This window comes from Rhinoderma darwinii, chromosome 1 (genome assembly GCF_050947455.1).
Source record: "Rhinoderma darwinii isolate aRhiDar2 chromosome 1, aRhiDar2.hap1, whole genome shotgun sequence".
NCBI classification, from domain to species: Eukaryota; Metazoa; Chordata; class Amphibia; order Anura; family Rhinodermatidae; genus Rhinoderma; species Rhinoderma darwinii.
This window is the reverse complement of record NC_134687.1, coordinates 535,629,542-535,651,197: the sequence shown is the minus strand read 5'-3', so window position 1 is coordinate 535,651,197 and position 21,656 is coordinate 535,629,542. Positions and strand designations below refer to the sequence as shown.

At 41.4% G+C, this 21,656-nt stretch overlaps 1 protein-coding gene across 3 annotated transcripts in view; it reads left to right on the top strand.

Annotated features, from left to right (window-relative positions):
- The window catches only part of SLF1 (SMC5/6 complex localization factor 1), a 168,912-nt gene that overhangs the window by 5,934 nt on the left and 141,322 nt on the right, over window positions 1-21,656 (top strand). For 2 of the 3 annotated variants that reach the window (XM_075837192.1, XM_075837177.1), the window contains exons 1-2: window positions 2,098-2,200; window positions 21,230-21,343. In XM_075837192.1, coding sequence (XP_075693307.1) covers window positions 21,230-21,343 — 114 coding nt within the window. In that variant the 5' untranslated portion in view covers window positions 2,098-2,200. Of the gene's footprint in view, window positions 1-2,097; window positions 2,201-21,229; window positions 21,344-21,656 lie in introns of those variants that run through there. The other variant, XM_075837184.1, reaches the window with a different exon arrangement.

Genomic DNA, 21,656 nt, shown 5'->3' with positions numbered 1-21,656 from the left:
TATTATAGTAATGTAGTATTGTTATAGGAATGTAGTATTATCCTAGTAATGTAGTATTGTTATAGTAATGTAGTATTATTCTAGTAATGTAGTATTGTTATAGTAATGTAGTATTATTCTAGTAATGTAGTATTGTTATAGTAATGTAGTATTGTTATAGTAATGTAGTATTATTATAGTAATGTAGTATTGTTATAGTAGTGTAGTGTTATAGTAATGTAGTATTATAGTAATGTAGTATTATTATAGTAATGTAGTATTGTTATAGGAATGTAGTATTATCCTAGTAATGTAGTATTGTTATAGTAATGTAGTATTATTATAGTAATGTAGTATTGTTATAGTAATGTAGTATTATTCTAGTAATGTAGTATTGTTATAGTAATGTAGTATTGTTATAGTAATGTAGTATTATTATAGTAATGTAGTATTGTTATAGTAATGTAGTATTATTATAGTAGTGTAGTATTGTTATAGGAATGTAGTATTATTCTAGTAATGTAGTATTGTTATAGTAATGTAGTATTATTATAGTAATGTAGTATTGTTATAGTAATGTAGTATTATTATAGTAATGTAGTATTGTTATAGTATTGTAGTATTATTCTAGTAATGTAGTATTGTTATAGTAATGTAGTATTGTTATAGTAATGTAGTAGTATTATAGTAATGTAGTATTGTTATAGTAATGTAGTATTATTCTAGTAATGTAGTATTGTTATAGTAATGTAGTATTGTTATAGTAATGTAGTATTATTATAGTAATGTAGTATTGTTATAGGAATGTAGTATTATTATAGTAATGTAGTATTGTTATAGTAATGTAGTATTATTATAGTAATGTAGTATTGTTATAGTAATGTAGTATTATTCTAGTAATGTAGTATTGTTATAGTAATGTAGTATTGTTATAGTAATGTAGTATTATTATAGTAATGTAGTATTGTTATAGTAATGTAGTATTATTATAGTAATGTAGTATTGTTATAGGAATGTAGTATTATTCTAGTAATGTAGTATTGTTATAGTAATGTAGTATTGTTATAGTAATGTAGTATTATTCTAGTAATGTAGTATTGCTATAGTAATGTAGTATTATTCTAGTTATGTAGTATTATTCTAGTAATGTAGTATTATAGTAATGTAGTATTATTCTAGTAATGTAGTATTGTTATAGGAATGTAGTATTGTTATAGTAATGTAGTATTATTCTAGTAATGTAGTATTGTTATAGTAATGTAGTATTATTATAGTAATGTAGTATTGTTATAGGAATGTAGTATTATTATAGTAGTTCAAATAACTAATTGATTAACAATACTTTTGTATTGTATCAAACTTGAAAGTAATGCGGCCCGTCAACTTCACATTTTTTCTATGTGCGGCCCATTTACCCGGCCGGGTTCGAGACCCGTGATGTATAGGCTTGCGCTACATCGACTTTGAGCACGCAACATGCAGATCATAATGTTGCAAGAAATTAATGTGGTCACGTTAAAAAACATGACTTGACGCAACCACGACACGACAACCTGCTGGATTTTTGGTCGCAGATTGCAAGTTGCATGTAACTTGACCTACATAGACTCTAGTGCGACTCATTTGCAATGTCAGCCATTTTTTTTTTTTTGTGTCCTTTGAATGTTGCAAAGCCTAAATCGCATTTACTCACGACTATATCGCATCCTAAAATAGTTGTGCGACAGCAAGGCACCGATAAATCACAAACGTGTTTTTGTCGCACGACTTATGTCGCCGTGTAACCCTAGCCTAAAAGGAAACATTATAACCTCAGAATAACCTCTGAGACGTAACAGCCAGCTCTTATGTGTATAAGTGCGGATGAATATTGATCTGTTTACAGTTACCATGGTAACCGACATTGCATTTTCAGCCTCTATATCATGTGCCTGTATATATGATGAGGACCCTGTTACATGTATATTCATTTATTTTACATTCTAGCTGCGTTTTGGGACATAACATTGCTTATGGGCAGCTTTGTATTAGTGGTCTTATAGAGGCCCATGTTAAAGATGGCTACAGCAGCCTCATCCACACATAGCCAATCATATCTAGCAGCCCTGCACTGGGGGGCGTGTACTCGGTGACTGCTAATACTGTTGGAGGAACAGGATGTTGATAGAATCTCACTACATGTGAGCACAGGCTGAGTAATTGATTGGGGAAACCTTTCTAGGTATGTGTAGCCGATATGTTTGTACACTATGGAGGATGAGGGTCTTTTATGTGATTACATCTTCTATATTTGGTTTTGGTGGATTTGTGAATATGTGGCTATGTTGCACTGAATTGATGTATTGTATGTATGGTGTGTGTACTTTTGCCCTTTATTGCTTATTATTAATGAGGATTTGCGGTGTTTATATGACCACTTTGTACTTGTGCACGCTGATCACAAAGGCTCTGGTTATAGTGGTGTTTAGGAGAATAAACATTTGCTATGCTGCTTGTGTTGTGCGCCAGTTTTTATCTTCACTGTCACTTCTATCCTGGATTATACATATAACCGTAGTCTCGTAATTAGCGACTTCTCCGTTTTACAAGGCCAGTGCCAGAAAGCATCACCATCCTATGAGTGCAAGCGATTCCTGTTACCGGTCATATTTCTGGACCTGACTGTCACCACTGCAATAGACCCCTACTAATATGGACCCCGAATTACGTTTTTCAGTTGGCATCGCAGGGTTAAAGTACAGAAATGAGACAGATTCCATGTGTACAGCAGCTGTCATGTGACATATCCGGTTGCTTTGTAGGTGACATCATAGCACTGGCAGCCTTGTGACGTCAGGGGGAGCATTGTAAGGTTGGTGAGTGTAAGAAGCTGGTAGAGAAAAGCGAGGTAATAATTATTGCTTGCAACGTTGTGATGCATTCTTACATGAGATCGCGCCACAAAATCGCATGCTATAAATTGCATTGCATGCAGAAGATTACGTGATTTTAATAGGAACCTTTGGAAGAAAAAAATAAGTATTTGATAATTACCAAAAAAATTCAACATTATTGGATTTTTTTTATTCTCATAGTAGCATAAATAGCTTTTACATACTCGGCTGCAGAGAAACAAGAATATGCGGCTATTGAAAGTGTATCTTAGCGATGTCCTGTCACTTGATGCGGCTGGAAAACTTCTTATTGCACTGTTTGCTGCAGTGACAGGTTTTGAAAGTTTGGTGGGACAAACCGGGTGTATTTATGTGGGCTTGTAGTGTGCTGCGTGTCAAAACCACGCTTGTTTTACTGCAAATTGCTTTAGCCTTGGAAGACGTTTTTACAGCTAAAACTGTTAAAAATAGGCGATTCACGCACAGCTAAAAACCATGCTAGGAAACATACAAAACTGTGTCAATTGGCAGTAAAACGCGTGTGGTTTTGCCACACAGAAAACGACTAGCCCATGTAAACACACTTAAAAGGTCAGGCCACACATTGCGGCTGAAACGCGGGTGCTATGTTGCTGAAAATTGTGGCAATGTGCAGTTTTACTATAAATCAATGTGGTTTTCCAACTGATTGACAGTTTGTTTTTTTTACCCGCAAAACTTTTTAGCCCTACCCTAAAAACTAAGGCTTATTATGGAGATTTATTAAAGGGGGTTCACCAGGTACAATTTTGTTGACAGCATAATATCATTGGCATGGTTTATGGTACTTTCTTGATCCCGCAGCATTTCGTGTTTCAAGGGTGCGTGAGTAGGCTTCCACGCCAACGTATAAAAAATGGGAACTCCGCACTCCAAGGTATTATGCAATAAGTGATCTTTTATTTCACATATAGAGAAAAATAGTAATCCAAAAATAGGTTTAACGTTTAGGTCTATACATTCAACTTTCAGACACGGATTACGTCCGTGGATATGGATATGCGGCGCTTGCGACCTCGGTTGCTGTTAGGTAATGGCGCCTTACCTAACAGCGACTAAGGTCGCAAGCGCGGAATATCTATATCCACGGACGTAATCCGTGTCTGAAGAAGGTCGAATGTATAGACCGAAACGTTAAACCTATTTTTGGATTACTATTTTTCGCTATATGTAGTATGTGAAATAAAATATCACTTATACAATATCATAATACCTTGAAGTGCTGAGTTCCCATATCTATTGCCATGGTTTTTGGGGGAAAAAGTTATAGAAGCATGGCACTTTTTTTTTATTTTTTAATCCTGGACTACCAATTTAAAAGGATATTCCAGCTCTGGGACCTGCAGGGTCACACGATCCCCTTTTCGCCCAGGGCGTGCGCACTGGCCGCAACTTCCAGGCAGAGACTAGTAGAGAAGGGGAGCGCATGTGTGCAGCTCTCTGCTTACTGTTGAATGGGAGTTAAGGGTGTGCGGCCCTCTATCAGACATTTATGGCATATCCTGGCGGTATGGAGATATTTCTTTGCCTTTTATCCTCTTCAGTTATTGGTATAGTGCAGACATATTCCGTAGGCTACATTCCCTATATATACTGCCTACCATCCATTTGTATAGGCAGAGCTGAAGGTTCAGACTTTGTTTTGCAGGGTGTAAAAGTAAATTTAGTAAAGATGTAAATGAATGAACAACAGGAGCCCTTCTACTGATGCACATTTTGCCTCAGCGTATATGTGGTAGTTGCCTGATATTACTGAGGTGAACTTTTGTTAGGATTGTGCTTATATACAGACGCCGATCTGAACAAGCAGAGATATAATGTAAAGTATAAGGGAGACATCGAGAAACATCCTAGGCCTCTGAGCCAGGCGGATGGAGGTGGATTTTAGACTACTACATAGTCTTTTAATACGCAGTATACACAAACACAATAGAGAGCGACACAAAATATCTAGGAACGTTTTGTCTGGTGTGTTGAATTTAGATTTCTAGTCTTGTTGTAACCCACATGGATCCATCATGACTTGTCTCATTGATGCAGGCCGGTGGTGGTGTAAGGCTGGGTTCTCAGAGTATTTTGCAGACAGAAAATCTGCCTCAAAATTCCGTTTGGAATTTTGAGGCAGATCTTGCTTTGCGTGCACGCCGATTTTCACTGTGTTTTTCGCCCGCGGCCATTGAGCGCCGTGGGCAAAAAAACGCATTGAAATATGTTTCTTCTGCCTCCCATTGATGTCAATGGGAGGTCAGAAGCGTAAACGCCTGAAGATAGGGCATGTCCTTTTCTTTTTCCCGCGAGCCGGTCTTTCCGCTCGCGGGAAAAAAACGCCTCCGCCTCCAATTGAAATCAATGGGAGGCATTTTCGGCCGTTTTTTGGAGCGTTTTCCGACGCGGTTTCCGCCTCAAAAACCGTGTAAAAAGACCTCTGTGTGAACTGGCCCTAATAGTGTGGGGACTGGATTCTTGGCACACTGGAACACAATCTTCTGACGGAGGCAACCCTCCCAGAGAGATGCCACTGGGGGGGGGGGGGTCTTGTTATATATGTATTTATATGGCTTCTATTGACTTCAGTAGGAGCTATAGACGGACGTATGCAATGGGCTCATTCTAGTGGTGGCTGCAGACTGTCAGAATAGTAGCAAATACCTCCATGGCTATATAAAGTGAAGCAATATGCTGGAACTGTTTATGAGGAGGCATACATCTGTTCTATGTGTGGGGGACTTTGTTGGTATTATTGTTTGAGGGGGCACTCTGCAGGCACTATTTATGGAGGCTCTTTAGATGCTATTTTAAGGTTTGGCCAGTAACTGTGGGTGCTGTCTCATCCTGAAAATGGTTGTTAATAGAAGAGTTGGATTGGGGCCCGCGAACAGCGCACAAATATAGGACATGTCGTGCGTTTCACGCAGCGGACACACGCTGCGTGAAAATCACGGACTGTCTGCACGGCCCCATAGGCTAACATCGGTCCGTGTGACGCGTGTGAAAATCACGCGCGTTGCACGGATGTATATCACATTCGTGTAAATAAGCACTTACAGGGATACTTATGGTTTTCCCCCCTCTCTTCCTGCTATTGTAAGGACTGAGAGGAGAAGCTTGAGCAGGCATAAGAACTGAGGCCTCGTTTACACGAGCGTGATATACGTCCGTGCGACGCGCGTGCTTTTCACGAGTGTCGTACGGACCTATGTTAGTCTATGGGGGCATGCAGACAGTCCGTGAGTTTTGCTCAGCGTGAGTCCGCTGAAAAAAACTCACGACGTCCTATATTTGTGCGCTGTTCGCACATCACGCACCCATTGAAGTCAATGGGTGCGTGAAAATCACGCAGGTCACACGGAAGCACTTCCGTGCGAACAGCGTAATTCGCGCAACAGCTGTCAAACTCTGAATGTAAACAGAAAAGCACCACGTGCTTTTCTGTTTACAAACATCCAAACAGTGTCCTAATGATGGCGGCTGCGCGAAAATCTTGCAGCCGCGCATCATACGCTGATGACACACGGAGCTGTTGAGTGCCTTTTGCGCACGCAAAACGCCGCGTTTTTTGCGTGCGCAAAACGCACACGCTCGTGTAAACCAGGCCTAAAACTGAGGATGGAAAGTGGCCCTGTTCACACGGTGTGTACTTGACGCGTTTTTCATTGCGTTTTACTCCGTGAAAAAAAGCGTCTCTTTGACACGTGAAACACGCCAAAAACGCACCTAATTCCCATAGTGAATGTGACATTCACTATGAGAATTCACATAGTGAAGCTGACACCCTGCTGTAACTGCAGGGAACGGAGCTAGCTCTGATCCCTGCCATTAACCCTTTAGATGGCGCAATCAAGCGGTCGCGGCATGTTAGTGGTTTGTAGCGATCGACACGATGTGATCGTGAGGATGCCGATTGTTGCTATGGCAACTGGTGGCCTAACAATGGCCTCCTGGTCTGCCACATACGATATCTTACTAGGCCCTGCCCAGAGACACAGGACCTAATAGGCTTGCTGTCAGTGAATGACTGACCGCTCTAATGCATTGCACTACGTGGGTAGTGCAATGTATTAGGGTATGTTCACACGACCTATTTTCGGCCGTTTTTTGTGCCGTAAATGCCCGAAAAACGGCCGAAAAATCGGAGCCTCCAAACATCTGCCCATTGATTTCAATGGAAAACGGCGTTCTGTTCCGACGGAGCGTTTTTCGCTGCGTTTTTTGCTGCGTTTTTTTACGCGTAAAAAAACGGCCGCGAAAAAGAAGTGCAGGTCTTTTCTGACATTTGAGGGACAGACCATAGTAATAAAAAAATAAAAGTAAAATAAAGTGCAAAATTAATAATAAATACCCACCCCCAAGTCGTTCCCCCCCCCCTCCCTGCCAATCATTGTCGTAACGCTAGCCCTGAGCCAATTACCCTAAAATAGACATGTAATATATTAAAATTTACGGTAGACAATGACTATCACAAATAAAAGGTCTATTTTATGGTAAAACTGTTATAACCGGAAAAAAATAGTTAAAATGAAAAAAAGCTTATTTTTTTACTATTATTTTCAAAGTTTAAGCCTAAAAATTCTAAAACGGCAAAAAGGATGTGTATAAAAATGATAAAAAAATCGCAAAAATCACATTGCTAGCCCAACAAATAAAAAAGTTATAGCCGTTTAACTAACAAGTGCTAAAAAGGGCTAAACGTTGTCTGGTCCTGAAGGATCAAAATAGCCCGGTCCTGAACTGGCTAAAGTAAAAATGTTATCTATAGCCCACGGTGAACACTGTAAAAAAAAAAAAAAAGAATCTAAAACGTTGTCGGGATTGCTGGTGCTTGGTCACCTTGCTTGCCAAAAAATGTAATAAAAAGTGATCAAAAAAATTGCATGCACCCCAAAACTGTACCAATGAAAACTACCGCTTGTCCCACAAGAAATAAGCCCAGCTCTGTTGGCGAAAAAATAATAAAATTATGGCCCTGTGTCCAAAAGTGGATAAGATTGGCCACCATTTATCAGTGCGACACTGGCCTTCTATCTGTGAAATATTATTTATTTACCCCATTATTATACCCTCTTATTCTGCCCTGATGTACTCCGCACAGCTTACATATGCCCCCACATCATAAACTGAAATACCAGTAAAACCCCAAAAGAGCAACTGCCAAGCAAAATCTGCGCTCCAAAAGCCAAATGGCGCTCCCTCCCTTCTGCGCCCTACAGTGTGCCCAAACAGCAGTTTACGTCTAAATATATGGCATCACCATGCCCGGGAGAATCCGCATAGCCGTTTACGAGCTGTGTGTCTTCCGTGGCACAAACTGGGCACCACATATTTTGCACTAAAATGGCATATCAGTGGAAAACTGCAATTTTTACTTTGCGCCATCCGCTTCGCATTAATTACTAATGAAAAAACACCTGTGGGGGCAAAATGCTCACTACACCCCTTAAAATGCCTTAAAGAGGCTCTGTCACCAGATTTTGCAACCCCTATCTGCTATTGCAGCAGATAGGCGCTGCAATGTAGATTACAGTAACGTTTTTTGTAGTTCTGCAAATGAGGCTTGCAAAAGTCCAAGTGGGTGTGTTTAAAAGTAAAAGTCCAAGTGGGCGTGTATTATGTGCGTACATCGGGGTGTTTTTAATACTTTTACTAGCTGGGCGCTCTGAAGAGAAGTATCATCCACTTCTCTTCAGAACGCCCAGCTTCTGGCAGTGCAGACACAGCCGTGTTCTCGAGAGATCACGCTGTGTCGTCACTCACAGGTCCTGCATCGTGTCAGACGAGCGAGGACACCGGCACCAGAGGCTTCAGTTGATTCTGCAGCAGCATCGGCGTTTGCAGTAAGTCGATGTAGCTACTTACCTGCAAACGCTGATGCTGCTGCAGAATCATCTGTAGCCTCTGGTGCCGACACGATGCAGGACCTGTGAGTGACGACACAGCGTGATCTCTCGAGAACACGGCTGTGTCTGCACTGCCAGAAGCTGGGCGTTCTGAAGAGAAGTGGATGATACTTCTCATCAGAGCGCCCAGCTAGTAAAAGTATTAAAAACGCCCCGATGTACGCACATAATACACGCCCACTTGGACTTTTACTTTTAAACACACCCACTTGGACTTTTGCAAGCCTCATTTGCATAACTACAAAAATGGTCATAACTTGGCCAAAAATGCTCGTTTTTTAAAAATAAAAACGTTACTGTAATCTACATTGCAGCGCCTATCTGCTGCAATAGCAGATAGGGGTTGCAAAATCTGGTGACAGAGCCTCTTTAAGGGTTGTATTTTCCACAATAGGGGTCACTACGTGTTTTTTTTTTTTTTTTAACTATTTGACCTAAGAGCCCTGCAATCTCCGGTATTCTTCATATGTCTGGGCTGTGGGGTAGGGTGGCAAGACTGATGCCTTCTCTAACAAAGTAAAACTTCCAAGTGGGGCTGGGAGATTAATAGAATGAATTCGATTAATTCATCCTGGAGTCCTGTGATGATTCTGTTTTTAAAAAGAATCGCTGAATCGATTTCATAATCTCACCGTTGGGCTGAGCTACAGGAGGAAGCACCGCATCGTCACCTGTGACTAAAATGGAGTCACTCGTTTACCACTGTTCTCGTGCGCTGATGCTGGCTCCCATTCCATCCATTTAGTGAGGAGAGAGGAGACACAAGACGCAACAATGCTGTCTCCTCCTACCTCGTCATCTAGCTGCCTGACGTAATGCTCCGCAGTACTGGCATGGCATGCCAGTACTTCATCTGTTAGTCTTCTATTGGCTGGCAGCTTATGAATGGCTGGAGGTCAGTCAGACCTCCAAATGGCTGGAGGTCAGTCAGAAACGGGATGGGGAGAGAATGTAAATGGAGATTGGTGCCGAAGCCCCTGACATCACGGTCCATATAGCGACTGTGATGGCAGGAGCAGAGCAGTGTCCCAGGCAGAGTGCTAGTATGGACAGTGCCATATATGGACAGTGACATATGGGGGCTCCTTCTGAAGTGGAATCCCTGGCCAATGCTCTGGTTGGGGATTCCACTCCTATCCTAGAGGAGAGAGGGGGCGGGAGGGGTGCTGTGTGGCACTACCAGGGAGGGGTGCTGTGTGGCACTACCTGGGAGGGGGGATATGTGACAATCCCAGGGAGGGGGCTGTGTGGCACTATCTACAGTGGGAACTAAATCTATAGTGGTACAACCTGGGGGCCTAAGTTCTTTATGGGGGCACAAAGTGAAGATTTCTGCCATTTCACTGCCGCTTTGCCTGCATGGCGGAGCCGAACGGAGCCTATGTATTAATAGCTAGATGAGCTCGGTGAGGAAATAAATATATACATGTACAAGATGCCTATTACAAACGGGCAAAGAAATAAAAATGTTCATGGGAGTTCTTATTTAAATTATCTCTTGGTATTTTTTTCAGTTTTTGTTTAATAGTAATAAGAAAATCGCGATTCAAATTGAAGATCACTCCATAGCGTTGAAAAAAAAATCTAGATTTAATTTTTTGTCAAAATCTCCCAGCCCTACATCCAAGCCGGTTTATGTTTTGCAAAGACCTACATCAAGTCTGCCAAAAGCATGTGGGATAACGTGTTATGGTCCGATGAGACCAAGGTTGAACTTTTTGGCCATAATTCCAAAGGTACATATGGCACAAAGCATGGTGGAGGCAGGATTATGCTTTGGGGCTGCTTTTCTGCAGCTGGAACTGTGACTTTAGTCATGGTGGAGGGAATTATAAACTGTTCCAAATATCAGTCAATATTGGCACAAAACATGCAGGACTTTCACCTTTCAGCACGACGACGACCCAAAGTATATCTTCAAATCAACTAAAGAATGGCTTCACCAGAAGAAGATCAAAGTTTTGGAATGGCCTAACCAGAGCCCAGACATGAGTCCCATGGAAAATCTGTTTCACCTGTACACAGGAGATGCCCTTGAAATCAGACAGATTTGGAGTGCTTTTGCAAGAAAGAGTGGGCAACAATTGCCAAGTCAAGATGTGCCATGCTGATCGACTTCTACCAAAAAAGACAGAATGCTGTCAAAGTGTAATTCAACAAAGTATTAGTGTAAGGGTGTGCATATTTATGCAATTACATTATTTTTGATTTTTATTTTTCCACCCTAAAAGATTTCAGTTTTGTTTTTTCAATACAATTGTGTGTGTGTGTGTGTGTATGTATGTATGTATGTATATATATATATATGTATGTACGTATATATATATATATATATATATATATATATACACACTGTTGTAGTTCTGTAACAATTAGTCTTCTCTATCCGTCAGCCAGGATTGCTGTAAGTGGGGAGAAAACTTGGATATCCAGCAGCACAACCAGCAATGGAGACGGAACAACAATATCACAACTTATTGGGGAGTGCACGCAGGTAAGTATCCCCGGTCCAAAAGAAATCACAGATCCATACAGAGAAAAGACACCGCAGCACTCAAAGTAGAAAAAAAAATGTGTCTTCTTTAATTCATCAAAACATGGCCATGCAACATTTCAACCCTGTCAGGGTTGAAACGTTGCATGTCCATGTTTTGATGAATTAAAGAAAACAAAATTGTTTCTACTTTGAGTGCTGTGGTCTCTTTTCTCTATATGTAATTGGGGAGGGAGAGTGAAGAAGGCTATAAGGCTTTATTTACATGACAGTGAAAAAAAAACGTCCATTTAAAACGGATCGACTGTTATCAGTGTGTCTCAAAATTTTCATCAATTTCCTGGCCGCGTGACCGTTTTTAACCGCTGTTTGCCATCTGTTTTTTTCTTGACTGTTAAAAAAAATAAAGAAAATCATACGAATTTCATTTTTCAGGGTTTTTGTTTTTTTGTCCCAACCCCCTGAAAACACCACAGTGCCCATGTATATTGTTCTATAGTGCCCACTATAGAGATAGTGCCAGACAGTGCCCATGTCGATAGTGCCACAGTGTCCCCTGTAGATAGTGCCCATATAGTGCCACACTCCTCTGTAGATAGCGCCACTTACCCCCCCCCCCCGGTAGATACCGCCACTAAAGCTCCCTCTGGGAGCGGAATCCCTAGCCAGAGTTGTGAATTCTGCTCTTCCTAGATGGAGCCCCTGATGTCCCTATCCATATGGACACTGACGTCAGGGGCTCCCTCTAGGAGCAGAATTATGCTCCTAGAGGGAATTTCAGTGGCGCTATCTACAGGGGCGTTTAGCGCTATCTACGGGATGATAAGCATGGGAAAAACTTTGAAATCTTCATGGCATTGTACAAAGCTCTCCAGAACCTGGATAGAAACTGGACACTGCGATCGGAGACTATATGACGTAAAAGGCCATGAATGCCAATTACTTCCTTGAAGAAAGCCTGAGCCAGTTGTATTGCTAAATGTAAACCAGGCAGTGTAACTAAGTGTAAATCCTACAAATGGAGAATCTCTTCGAAATGAAGTTAGTTTTCCTTCTCCGAATGCTGGGAAAGTACAACACCTACCCTAATGGAAGAGACATCGACCTCCAGGAAGACCGGCCTGCCATAATTCAGATAATCGAAAACCGGAGCAGACGCACAGAAGGTTTTGAGATTATAAAAGGCTTACACCGCAGTAGCTGGTCAGTCTCCTCTGTTAGCACTGGTTTTAGCACTGAGAGGTGAAACAACCTGGGAGAACTCCTGAATAAATTGATGGTAGCAGTTTGCAAAGCTAAGGAATTTCTGTAGAGTTTAGAGCCCCACAGGCTACGGCCAGTTTAAGGACGGAAACCTTGTCCGGATCCATTTGAAGACCTCTGAAAGAAATTGTGTAACTCAGTAAGCGTAGTTCTTGTTGCTCAAATAGAATCTTTTCCAACTATAATAAAATAGTTCTAAGATGAGAGTAATTGGATGCCGGGTCTTCACTGTAATCTTGCTCAGACCGCGATAATCATTGCATTGTCTCAAGGGTTTTAATTCTTCTTAACACTGAATAATGAAGCTCCTGGAGGCAAGGACGACTTTCGGATGAATCCGCTCAAGATTTTCTTTAATAAAAGCACACATTGTCTCCGTCTCAGGTAGGGACAGAGGGTAAACTCTACTCCTGGGTGGATCGAGATCTGGAAGCACAAGAATGGCACAATTATAGGAGTGATTTTCCAGAAGAGTCTCATCCCTTTGTTTGGAGAACACATTCGCAATGTCCTAATATGGTAGAGGAATGTCGTATGCTGCATAACCGACCCAAGTGGGAGCAAACAGGAACGACTCAGATCTGTATGGCAGAGCTGTAAACAGTAGGAACCCCTAGCGGATGATCCTTCCACTCCTGGTTAAGGAGATTGCTATCTAAGCCAGGGTAACCCCAGCCACACCAGACTTTCATAATGAGGGAGTACAAGGAACGAAATTCCTACATATTAGAGGGCTCCCACTTGGAAGTGAACTGGAGCAGTTCAGTGATGAATGTATCCTTAGGGATAAGTGATATGTTGAAAGAGGTGAGACAAAGGGGTTCTTGTAGGGGCAACAGGGGAATCTGAAGTTCCTCGGCAAAGATATAGTCAATTATAATTTCGGCAACACCATAATCTACAAAAGCCAAACAGGAATTGTGAGGAGTCTTGAAATTTAAAGTAATAGGAACCAGCAGCTTAATACCTACTACCAAGGAAAGAAAGAGTTAGACCCAAAGTGATCTCACCATGCTCACTGAAACGTTAAATTTTTTTCTGTTTCACTGAACGCACAGGACAACTAGAAACAAGATGCTTACAATAGAGAAAAAGGTTTTGGTCATCCAACAAGTCCCCTCTTGCGGAAACAAGAAAGTGTGGCCCAATTGCATGGGCTCAACCGGTGTCAAGCTTATTGAAGGTTGGGGCCAGATGATGATACCAAAGGCGCATTCCTTTTCCCGAAAGATATCTTTTGGAAACGGCTATCCACTCTGGTGGCGCCAATCTGTATCCCTTGGCACTGCAGAATAAAGAGGAGAAAAAGCATGCAGCCATCGGCGGGGACTGCAGCCGGATGGTGGGACGGTGCCGTTGGAAACGGGCGGGGTGAGTAACAGACGTAACAGAAATGTGCAAATATTCTAATGCATGTATCTTTTTGGGTGTGGATTTTCATGTATAGTCTGTTTACTTCCTGCTTTCTCCTCTACCTTCTTGCTAATCCGACATTATACCCTAATGTCAGGATATGATAATGGAAGGCTAACCTTATATGAAAAGAATCATTTAGTGCAAAATTGATCTGTATAATCATTACGAGAAAATACATTTGACTTTGTTTTCTGGTTAGCAATTGTTAAAAAAAATCTAAAATTTAGAACCCATCATATCAAAAAAGTCATCATGATCCTAGCTCCAAATAATAGAGAGTGTCACTGTCAATTTTGTCTTCTCACATTCGCTTCCCTTCACTTCATCTGATTTTAATAATCCCTGTCAAATCACAAACAGTCCACATTAAGTTCCTGACACCGGAGCTTTCAAGAAGACGGAATCTCAACATTCATTTAGACACTACAAAAGAAAGCTGTCCAGCTGGACAAATATTATTTCCACACTTGACAGTCTCCACTGTTAAGTATGCCTTTTAATTTTAACTCAAGCTGCCAAGAGCTTGATATGAGCTTCTTGTTCACTGTAGATTGACTTTCAGGATTAGAAGAGCAACAACTGTAATTGTGTTAGACTAGTATTTCTTTTTTCCTTTGGGGTCTAACAAAACCATGAGCATAATATGAGACATAGTATCAGTTTCATTATACTGTAGCTCACCCTTTTCTGTGTGTATGTAATAAATACACACACACACACACACACACACACACACACACACACACACACACACACAATAAAAAGTCTACACACCCCCTGTTAGATTGCCAGGTATTTGTCATGTCAAAGAATCAGTACAAGATGAATAATTTCAGAACTTTTTCCACCTTTAATGTGACCCATAATCTGCACAATTCCATTGGAAAAACAACTGCTATCATTTAGAGGGGAAAAATAAAAATAACAAAACACAATGTGGTTGCATAAGTGTGAACACCCCCTTATAATTGGGGATGTGGTTGTTCAGAATTGGCCAATTACATTTAAGCTCATGTTAAATAGTAGTCCGTTCACAGCTGCCGTTATTTAAAGTGATTCGGAGTAACCCCATATGAAGTTCAGCTGGTTTATTAGGATTTTCCTGAAATTTTCTTTTCTGCATGTGACCGCAAAAGCCATGGTCCGTAAAGAGCTTACAACACATCAGAGATCTGATTGTTGAAAGCCATCAGTCAGGAGAAAGGTACCTAAGAATTTCCAAGGCATTAGATATACCATGGAACACAGTGAAGACGGTCATCAAGAAGTGGATTACATTTGGCACAACAGTGACATTACCAAGAACTTGACGTCCCTCAAAACTTGATGAAAAGACCAGACAAAAATTGGTCCGGGAGGCTACCAAGAGGCCCACAGCAACCTTAAAGGAGCTGCAGGACTTTCTGGCAGGTACTGGTTGAGTAGTGCATGTGACAACAATCTCCCGTATTCTTCACATGTCTGGGCTGTGGGGTATGGTGGCAAGACGGAAGCCTTTTCTAACATAGAAAAACATCCAAGCCCGGCTATGTTTTGCAAAGACCTACATGAAGTCTGCCAAGAGCATGTGGGAAAACGTGTTCTGGTCTGATGAGACCAAGGTTAAACTTTTCCAAAAGGTATGTTTGGCGCAAAGCCAATACTGCACATCACCAAAAGAACACCATAGCCACAGTGAAGCATGGTGGAGGCAGCATTATGCTTTGGGGCTGTTTTTCTGCAGCTCGAACTGGGGCTTTAGTCAAGGTGGAGGGAATTATGAACAGTTCCAAATATCAGTCAATATTGACACAATACCTGCAGGCCTCTGCTAAAAAGCTGAAGATGATGAAGAGGAATTTCACCTTTCAGCCCGACGACCCAAAGCATACCTCCAAATCAACAAAAGAACGGCTTCACCAAAAGAAGATCAAAGTTTTGGAATGGCCCAACCAGAGCCCAGACGTGAGTCCGAAAGAAAATCTGTGGGGTGACCTGAAGAGGGCTGTAAACAGGAGATGCCCTCGTAATCTGACAGATTTGGAGCGCATTTGCAAGGAAGAGTGGGCAACAATTGCCAAGTCAAGATGTGCCATGCTGATAGACTTCTACCCAAAAAGACTGAATGCTATCAAAGTCAAAGAGTAATTCAACAAGGTATTCGTTCAAAGGTGTGCATATTTATGCAACCACATTATTTTTGTTCTTAACTTTTATTTTTCCACCCTAAAAGATTTCAGGTTGTTGTTCAATATAGTTTTACAGATTATAAGTGACATTAAGGCCTCATTTACACGAGCGTAATATACGCGCGTGCTTTTCACGCGTGTCATACGCACCTATATTACTCTATGGGGCAGTTTAGACGATGCGTGAATTTTGCGCAGCGTGAGTGCGTTGCGTAAAACTCACGACATGTTCTATAATCGTGCGTTTTTCACGCATCACGCACCCATTGAAGTCAATGGGTGCGTGAAAACCACGCATGCCGCACGGAAGCACTTCCGTGCGAACTGCGTGATTCGCGCAAGAGCTGTCAAAAGGATGAATGTAAACAGTAAAGCACCACGTGCTTTTCTGTTTACAAACATCCAAACGGAGTGTCAAATTAGAGATGAGCGAACCGAACTTCACCGGGTTCGGCCGAACTCGTTTTGACCGAACCCGGCAAAAAATGTTCGGGTACGCGACGGCAGGAGACAGTCACTGGCCACGGTGCTGAAAGAGTTAAACTGTTTCAGCACCCTGGACAGTGACTTCCGATCACAATATACATGAACGTGTAAAAAAAAAAAGAAGTTCTGACTTACCGAGAACTCCCGGCTTCTTCCTCCAGTCTGACCTCCCGGGATGACAATTCTGTCCAAGTGACAGCTGCAGCCAATCACAGGCTGCAGCGGTCTCATGGACTGCCGCGTCATCCTGGGAGGTGGGGCCGGATGACAAGAGAGGGACGCGTCACCAAGGCAACGGCCGGGAGACCGGACTGGAGGAAGCAGGAAGTTCATGGTAAGTATGAATGTCTTTTTTTGATTCACAGGTTGGTGTATATTGTGATCGAAACTCACTGTCGCGGGTGCTGAAAGAGTTACTGCCGATCAGTTAGCTCTTTCAGCACCTTGGACAGTGACGGGCGGGCATCGACTAGCCTCATCTCTATGATGGCGGCTGCGCGAAAATCACGCAGCCGCGCATCATACACGGATGACACACGGAGCTGTCAAATGCCTTTTGCGCGCGCAAAACGCAGCGTTTTTTGCGCGCGCAAAACGCACACGCTCGTGTAAATCAGGCCTAAAGGTGGAAAAAGTTCTGAAATGATTCATCTTGGACTGATTTTGTAACATGACAAAAACCTGGCATTTAACAGGGAGTGTGTAGACTTTTTTATATATACACTGTGTATCCTATCTATCTATCTATCGATCTATCTCTAAGTACTGTGCAAACATTTTAGGCAGTTGTGGAAAAATGCTGCAAAGTAAGAATGCTTTCAAAAATAGAAGTGTTAATAGTTTTTTGTAATTAATTAACAAAATACAAAGTGAATGAACAGAAGATAAATCTAAAACGAATCAGTATTTGGTGTGACCACCCTTTGTCTTCAAAACAACATCCATTCTTCTAGGTACACTTGCACAAGGTCATGGATTTTGTAGGATTATATTTAGGTGTATGATTAACCAATTATACCAAACAGCTGATAATGATCATCATTTTCATACATAGGTTGAAACAGTAATTAACTGTAACAAAAACAGCTGTGTAGGAAGCTTAAAACAGGATGAGGAACAGCCAAACTCTGATACAAAGGTGAGGTTATATAAGACCGTTTCATGTCACAGGTCCACCATGGCAAGACTGAGAACAGCAGCAATACACAAGGTAGTTATACAGCATCAGCAAGGTCTCTCCCGAGTAAAGATTTCAAAGCAGACTTGGGTTTCAAGATGTGCTGTTCGAGCTCTTTTGAAGAAGAAATACAAAGACACGGGCAACGTTGAGGACCGTAGACGCAGTAGTTGGCCAAGGAAACTTGGTGCAGGAGATCAAAGACACATCATGCTTGCTTCCATTAGAAATCGGAAGATGTCCAGAAGTGCTGTCAGCTTAGAGCTGATATAAACCAGTTGGACCCAGGTACACCCATCTACTGTTCGGAGAAGTCTGGCCAGAAGTGGTCTTAATGGGAGAATTGCGACCAAAAAGCTGTACCTACGACGTGGAAAAAAGGCCAACCGACTCAACTATGCACGAAAACATAGGAACTGTGGAAGCGTTTAGGAACCACCGCAACTCACTAAGGACAACGTAAAGTCACAGACTGCTGAGCCGCATAGTGCATTAAAGTAGTTAACGGACTACTGACTCAATAACTGCAGAGTTCTAAACCTCCTCTGGCATTAACCTCCGCACAAAAACTATGCGCTGGGCGTTTCATGGAATGGGTTTCCGTGACCGTGGCTGATCAGCAAGCCCTAAATCAACAAGTACAATGCCAAGCATTGAATTGGTGTAAAGCACGTCGCCACTGGACTCAACAACATTGGAACGGTGTTCTGTGGAGTGACGCTTCTCTATCTGGCAGTCTTATGCATGAGTCTGGGTTTGGCGAATTCCAGGAGAACGTTACCTGCCTGACTGCATTGCGCCAACTGTACAGTTTGGGGGAAGAGGGATAATGCTATGGGGTTTTCAGAGGTTTCCCTTCGTTCCAGTGTAGGAAATCTTATTGCTTCAGAATACTGAGACATTTTAGACAACTGTTTGATTCCAACTTTTTGGGTACTATTTGTGGAAGGCCATTTTCTGTTCCAGAATGACTGTGCACCAGTTAACAAAACAAGGTCCATAAAGGCATGGTTGGGTGAACTTGGTGTGGCAGAACTGAACTGGCCCGCACAGAGTCTTGACCTCGACCTCATTGAACGCCTTTGGGATGAAGTAGAACGAAGAATGCGAGCCAAGCCCTCTAGACCAACATCGGTATCTGATCAGTATCAGAAAAAAATCCCACCGACACTCCAAAATCTTGTAGAGATCCTTCCCAGAAGAGTGGAAGCTGTTTAATGTTCCAAAGGGTGGACCAACTGCATATTATTGCCTATGGATTTAGAATGGGAGGTCATAAAATCTCATGGAGGTGTAATGTGACCGTCCGTGTTCCATAACCATCTGAGGGTTGTTGAAGATGTCGCCTATCTTATTATACAAGTATTTATTGTGGATAAATGCAACACTTGCTGCTACTACGTCATTCTGTAGACGTCAGTGAGTTATACATGTATTTTTAGGGGTAATCTGTGTTCTCTTAATCATTATGATCTGACAATGAAGATGGACATCAGGATAAAACAGGAGTCTGTTGTTTTTACTCTAACAATTTTAACAGAATCTAGAACATTTGCCACATTCCAATTAGGAACATGACATCTTATCTCTAATAGGCCGTTGTTAAAAGCTTTATTCTCATTTTTCCTTTCCTATCTGCAATGTCGTCTTCAAAGTGAACTTTCTAGCACAGTTCACAGTTTCACATAAATCACTTTAAAAGTAATTGATTTTTCTGATGAACTTGACAGTAGTTGAATAATTAGTGCTGTATTCAAAGCTTGCATATGTCAATCAAATACCTTAGATTACTTAAAAAGGAAATATTAACTCCTTCGGCTTTTTATAACCGCATTCAACTATGAATTAGCTGAGAATTCACAATTCCAGTTGAGTAGATTAATAAAAATGTAAGGCTGGTTAATACTCATGAATTATAATTAGCTTTCCAAGCATTAGGCTGGGATTCCACACAGTGTTTTTGCTGGTTTTTTTACCTGTGTTTTGTTTAGAGCTGCAGCAAAACAATGGCTAATGTTGGTGTACGTAGTTTTCTAAAACTGGGTTTTCACTTCACGGTCAAAAATTAGTCTTTGGCGCGATTTACGGCAACACACCATTTTATGCAACATTTCGGGAAAACCGCACGGTTTTGACCGCGACGTGTGAACCCAGTCGAAGTGTTTTTACACAGTCTGTCAGGCTGTACCTTAATTGGTTGAGTGCTGTGCAGATGTTATATGTGGTTCTGCTTGTTGTACCCGTGGACGCTTTGCCACGCTGGGCATATAGTTTCCAATTTTGTATGCAGGTGTTTAATGTTGAAACACCTATAAAAAGCTCAATGGAAAAACTGCATGTGTGTTTGTCAATGCATCTTTTTGCTGCTGTTGAAAAAAAAAAAAAAAAAAAAAAAAAAAAAGCAGCAAAAATGCCTTGTAGAATCCCATCCTTAAGATGGCTTCTCACCACACATTCAAAATGCATTGTTTTGCCACAAGTTGTGGCAAAACTGTGCCTTTTTGCCTTGATTTTCGTTAACGCATTTTGACCACGAAGTGAGAACCTAGCCCAACATATACTTAATGGCCACTTTTTTAGAGCACCAGTAGTTTTATGATTTGAGCTTCCCTGTATGGAAATTGGATTAGTCACCCTCTAGTGCAGCATGAAATCAAATGAGCAAGATTTTTGTGGATCAGTTTCAGTGTGAATCCACCTTAGGCCTGATTCAGACAAGCGCTGCGAATCTCGGACGTGAAAAACTACCGTTTTTCACGTCCGAGGTGCATCCGTGCTCAGCGATGTGGGACGCGATGTCACGCATCCACCATAGTTGAGAGACATGTCCTATCGTCGTACGGACCTACACATGGTCACTTGGGATCTGTACAAGATAAGCTTATTTATGCATGTAAAATGGTGCTCAAATAGAGGCATACGCTTTAATGGAATCATTTATACCCTGGCTAATTATTTGAATAGTAATTGTTTTACATTTTAGTTAGATTCTCCATCAATATCTAGATAGAAAACAAACTATCACCTTCATAGAGCATCTTCTAGCTTTCTAATCCACAATCAGAATAACACCGGTTTAATGCTGAAAGGTGCATCGGTTACATGGTGAATCTTAACCAATCATGTATAATATGCATGTGGCGCATGCTGTGATCCGACGCACCTAAACGGGAGTTTGGGGTCTGTTCAGTGGGTGCAATGTCCTCAATGTCCTATTTTGGTAAGTTTCATTAAGTTTGTGTATTGTGAATGATTTCCACAGTCCCTAAGGTAAACTGAACTAATATGAAGGTTCACAATCTCAAGGTAGAAATTTAAATGAAAGCAGATAATAGTACTGTAAATCTGCACTCCATTTTTTTTATTTTAATAGAAAATGTTCTCCTCCTGTACGTTTTTACATTCTCTGTCCTTTCCTTTCTTCATACTTTGTCTTTTAGATGGCAGTGACTTTCGGGAAGCATGTTGTCCAGTTAACCGGTTTTAGAGATACAGAGAAAGAAACACTGATCCATCTACTCTGCAATCTTCCCTGTGTTTTTATTGATTCTGAGGTGAGACAACAATGTATGTATAAGAAGTACTGTATTGTATTTCCTAAGCATACATACAGTAGTAGCTTTTCCTCTCTTTATGATGGAAACCTTTCTTCATAGAAATGACAGTAAAGTTGTCACAGCCCCCCCCCCCCCCTTCCACTCATGTTTATTTTTATTTTTTTAAAACTCGGTTTATTGTAATAGTGCATACAGAAATCATCAGTAAAAAACAAAACAGTAGCATTAACATTAACGTTCCTGCATACCATGAATGCACATTAGAAACCATAGTTTGCTTTATACATTTATACATGAAGGTGAGTCACAG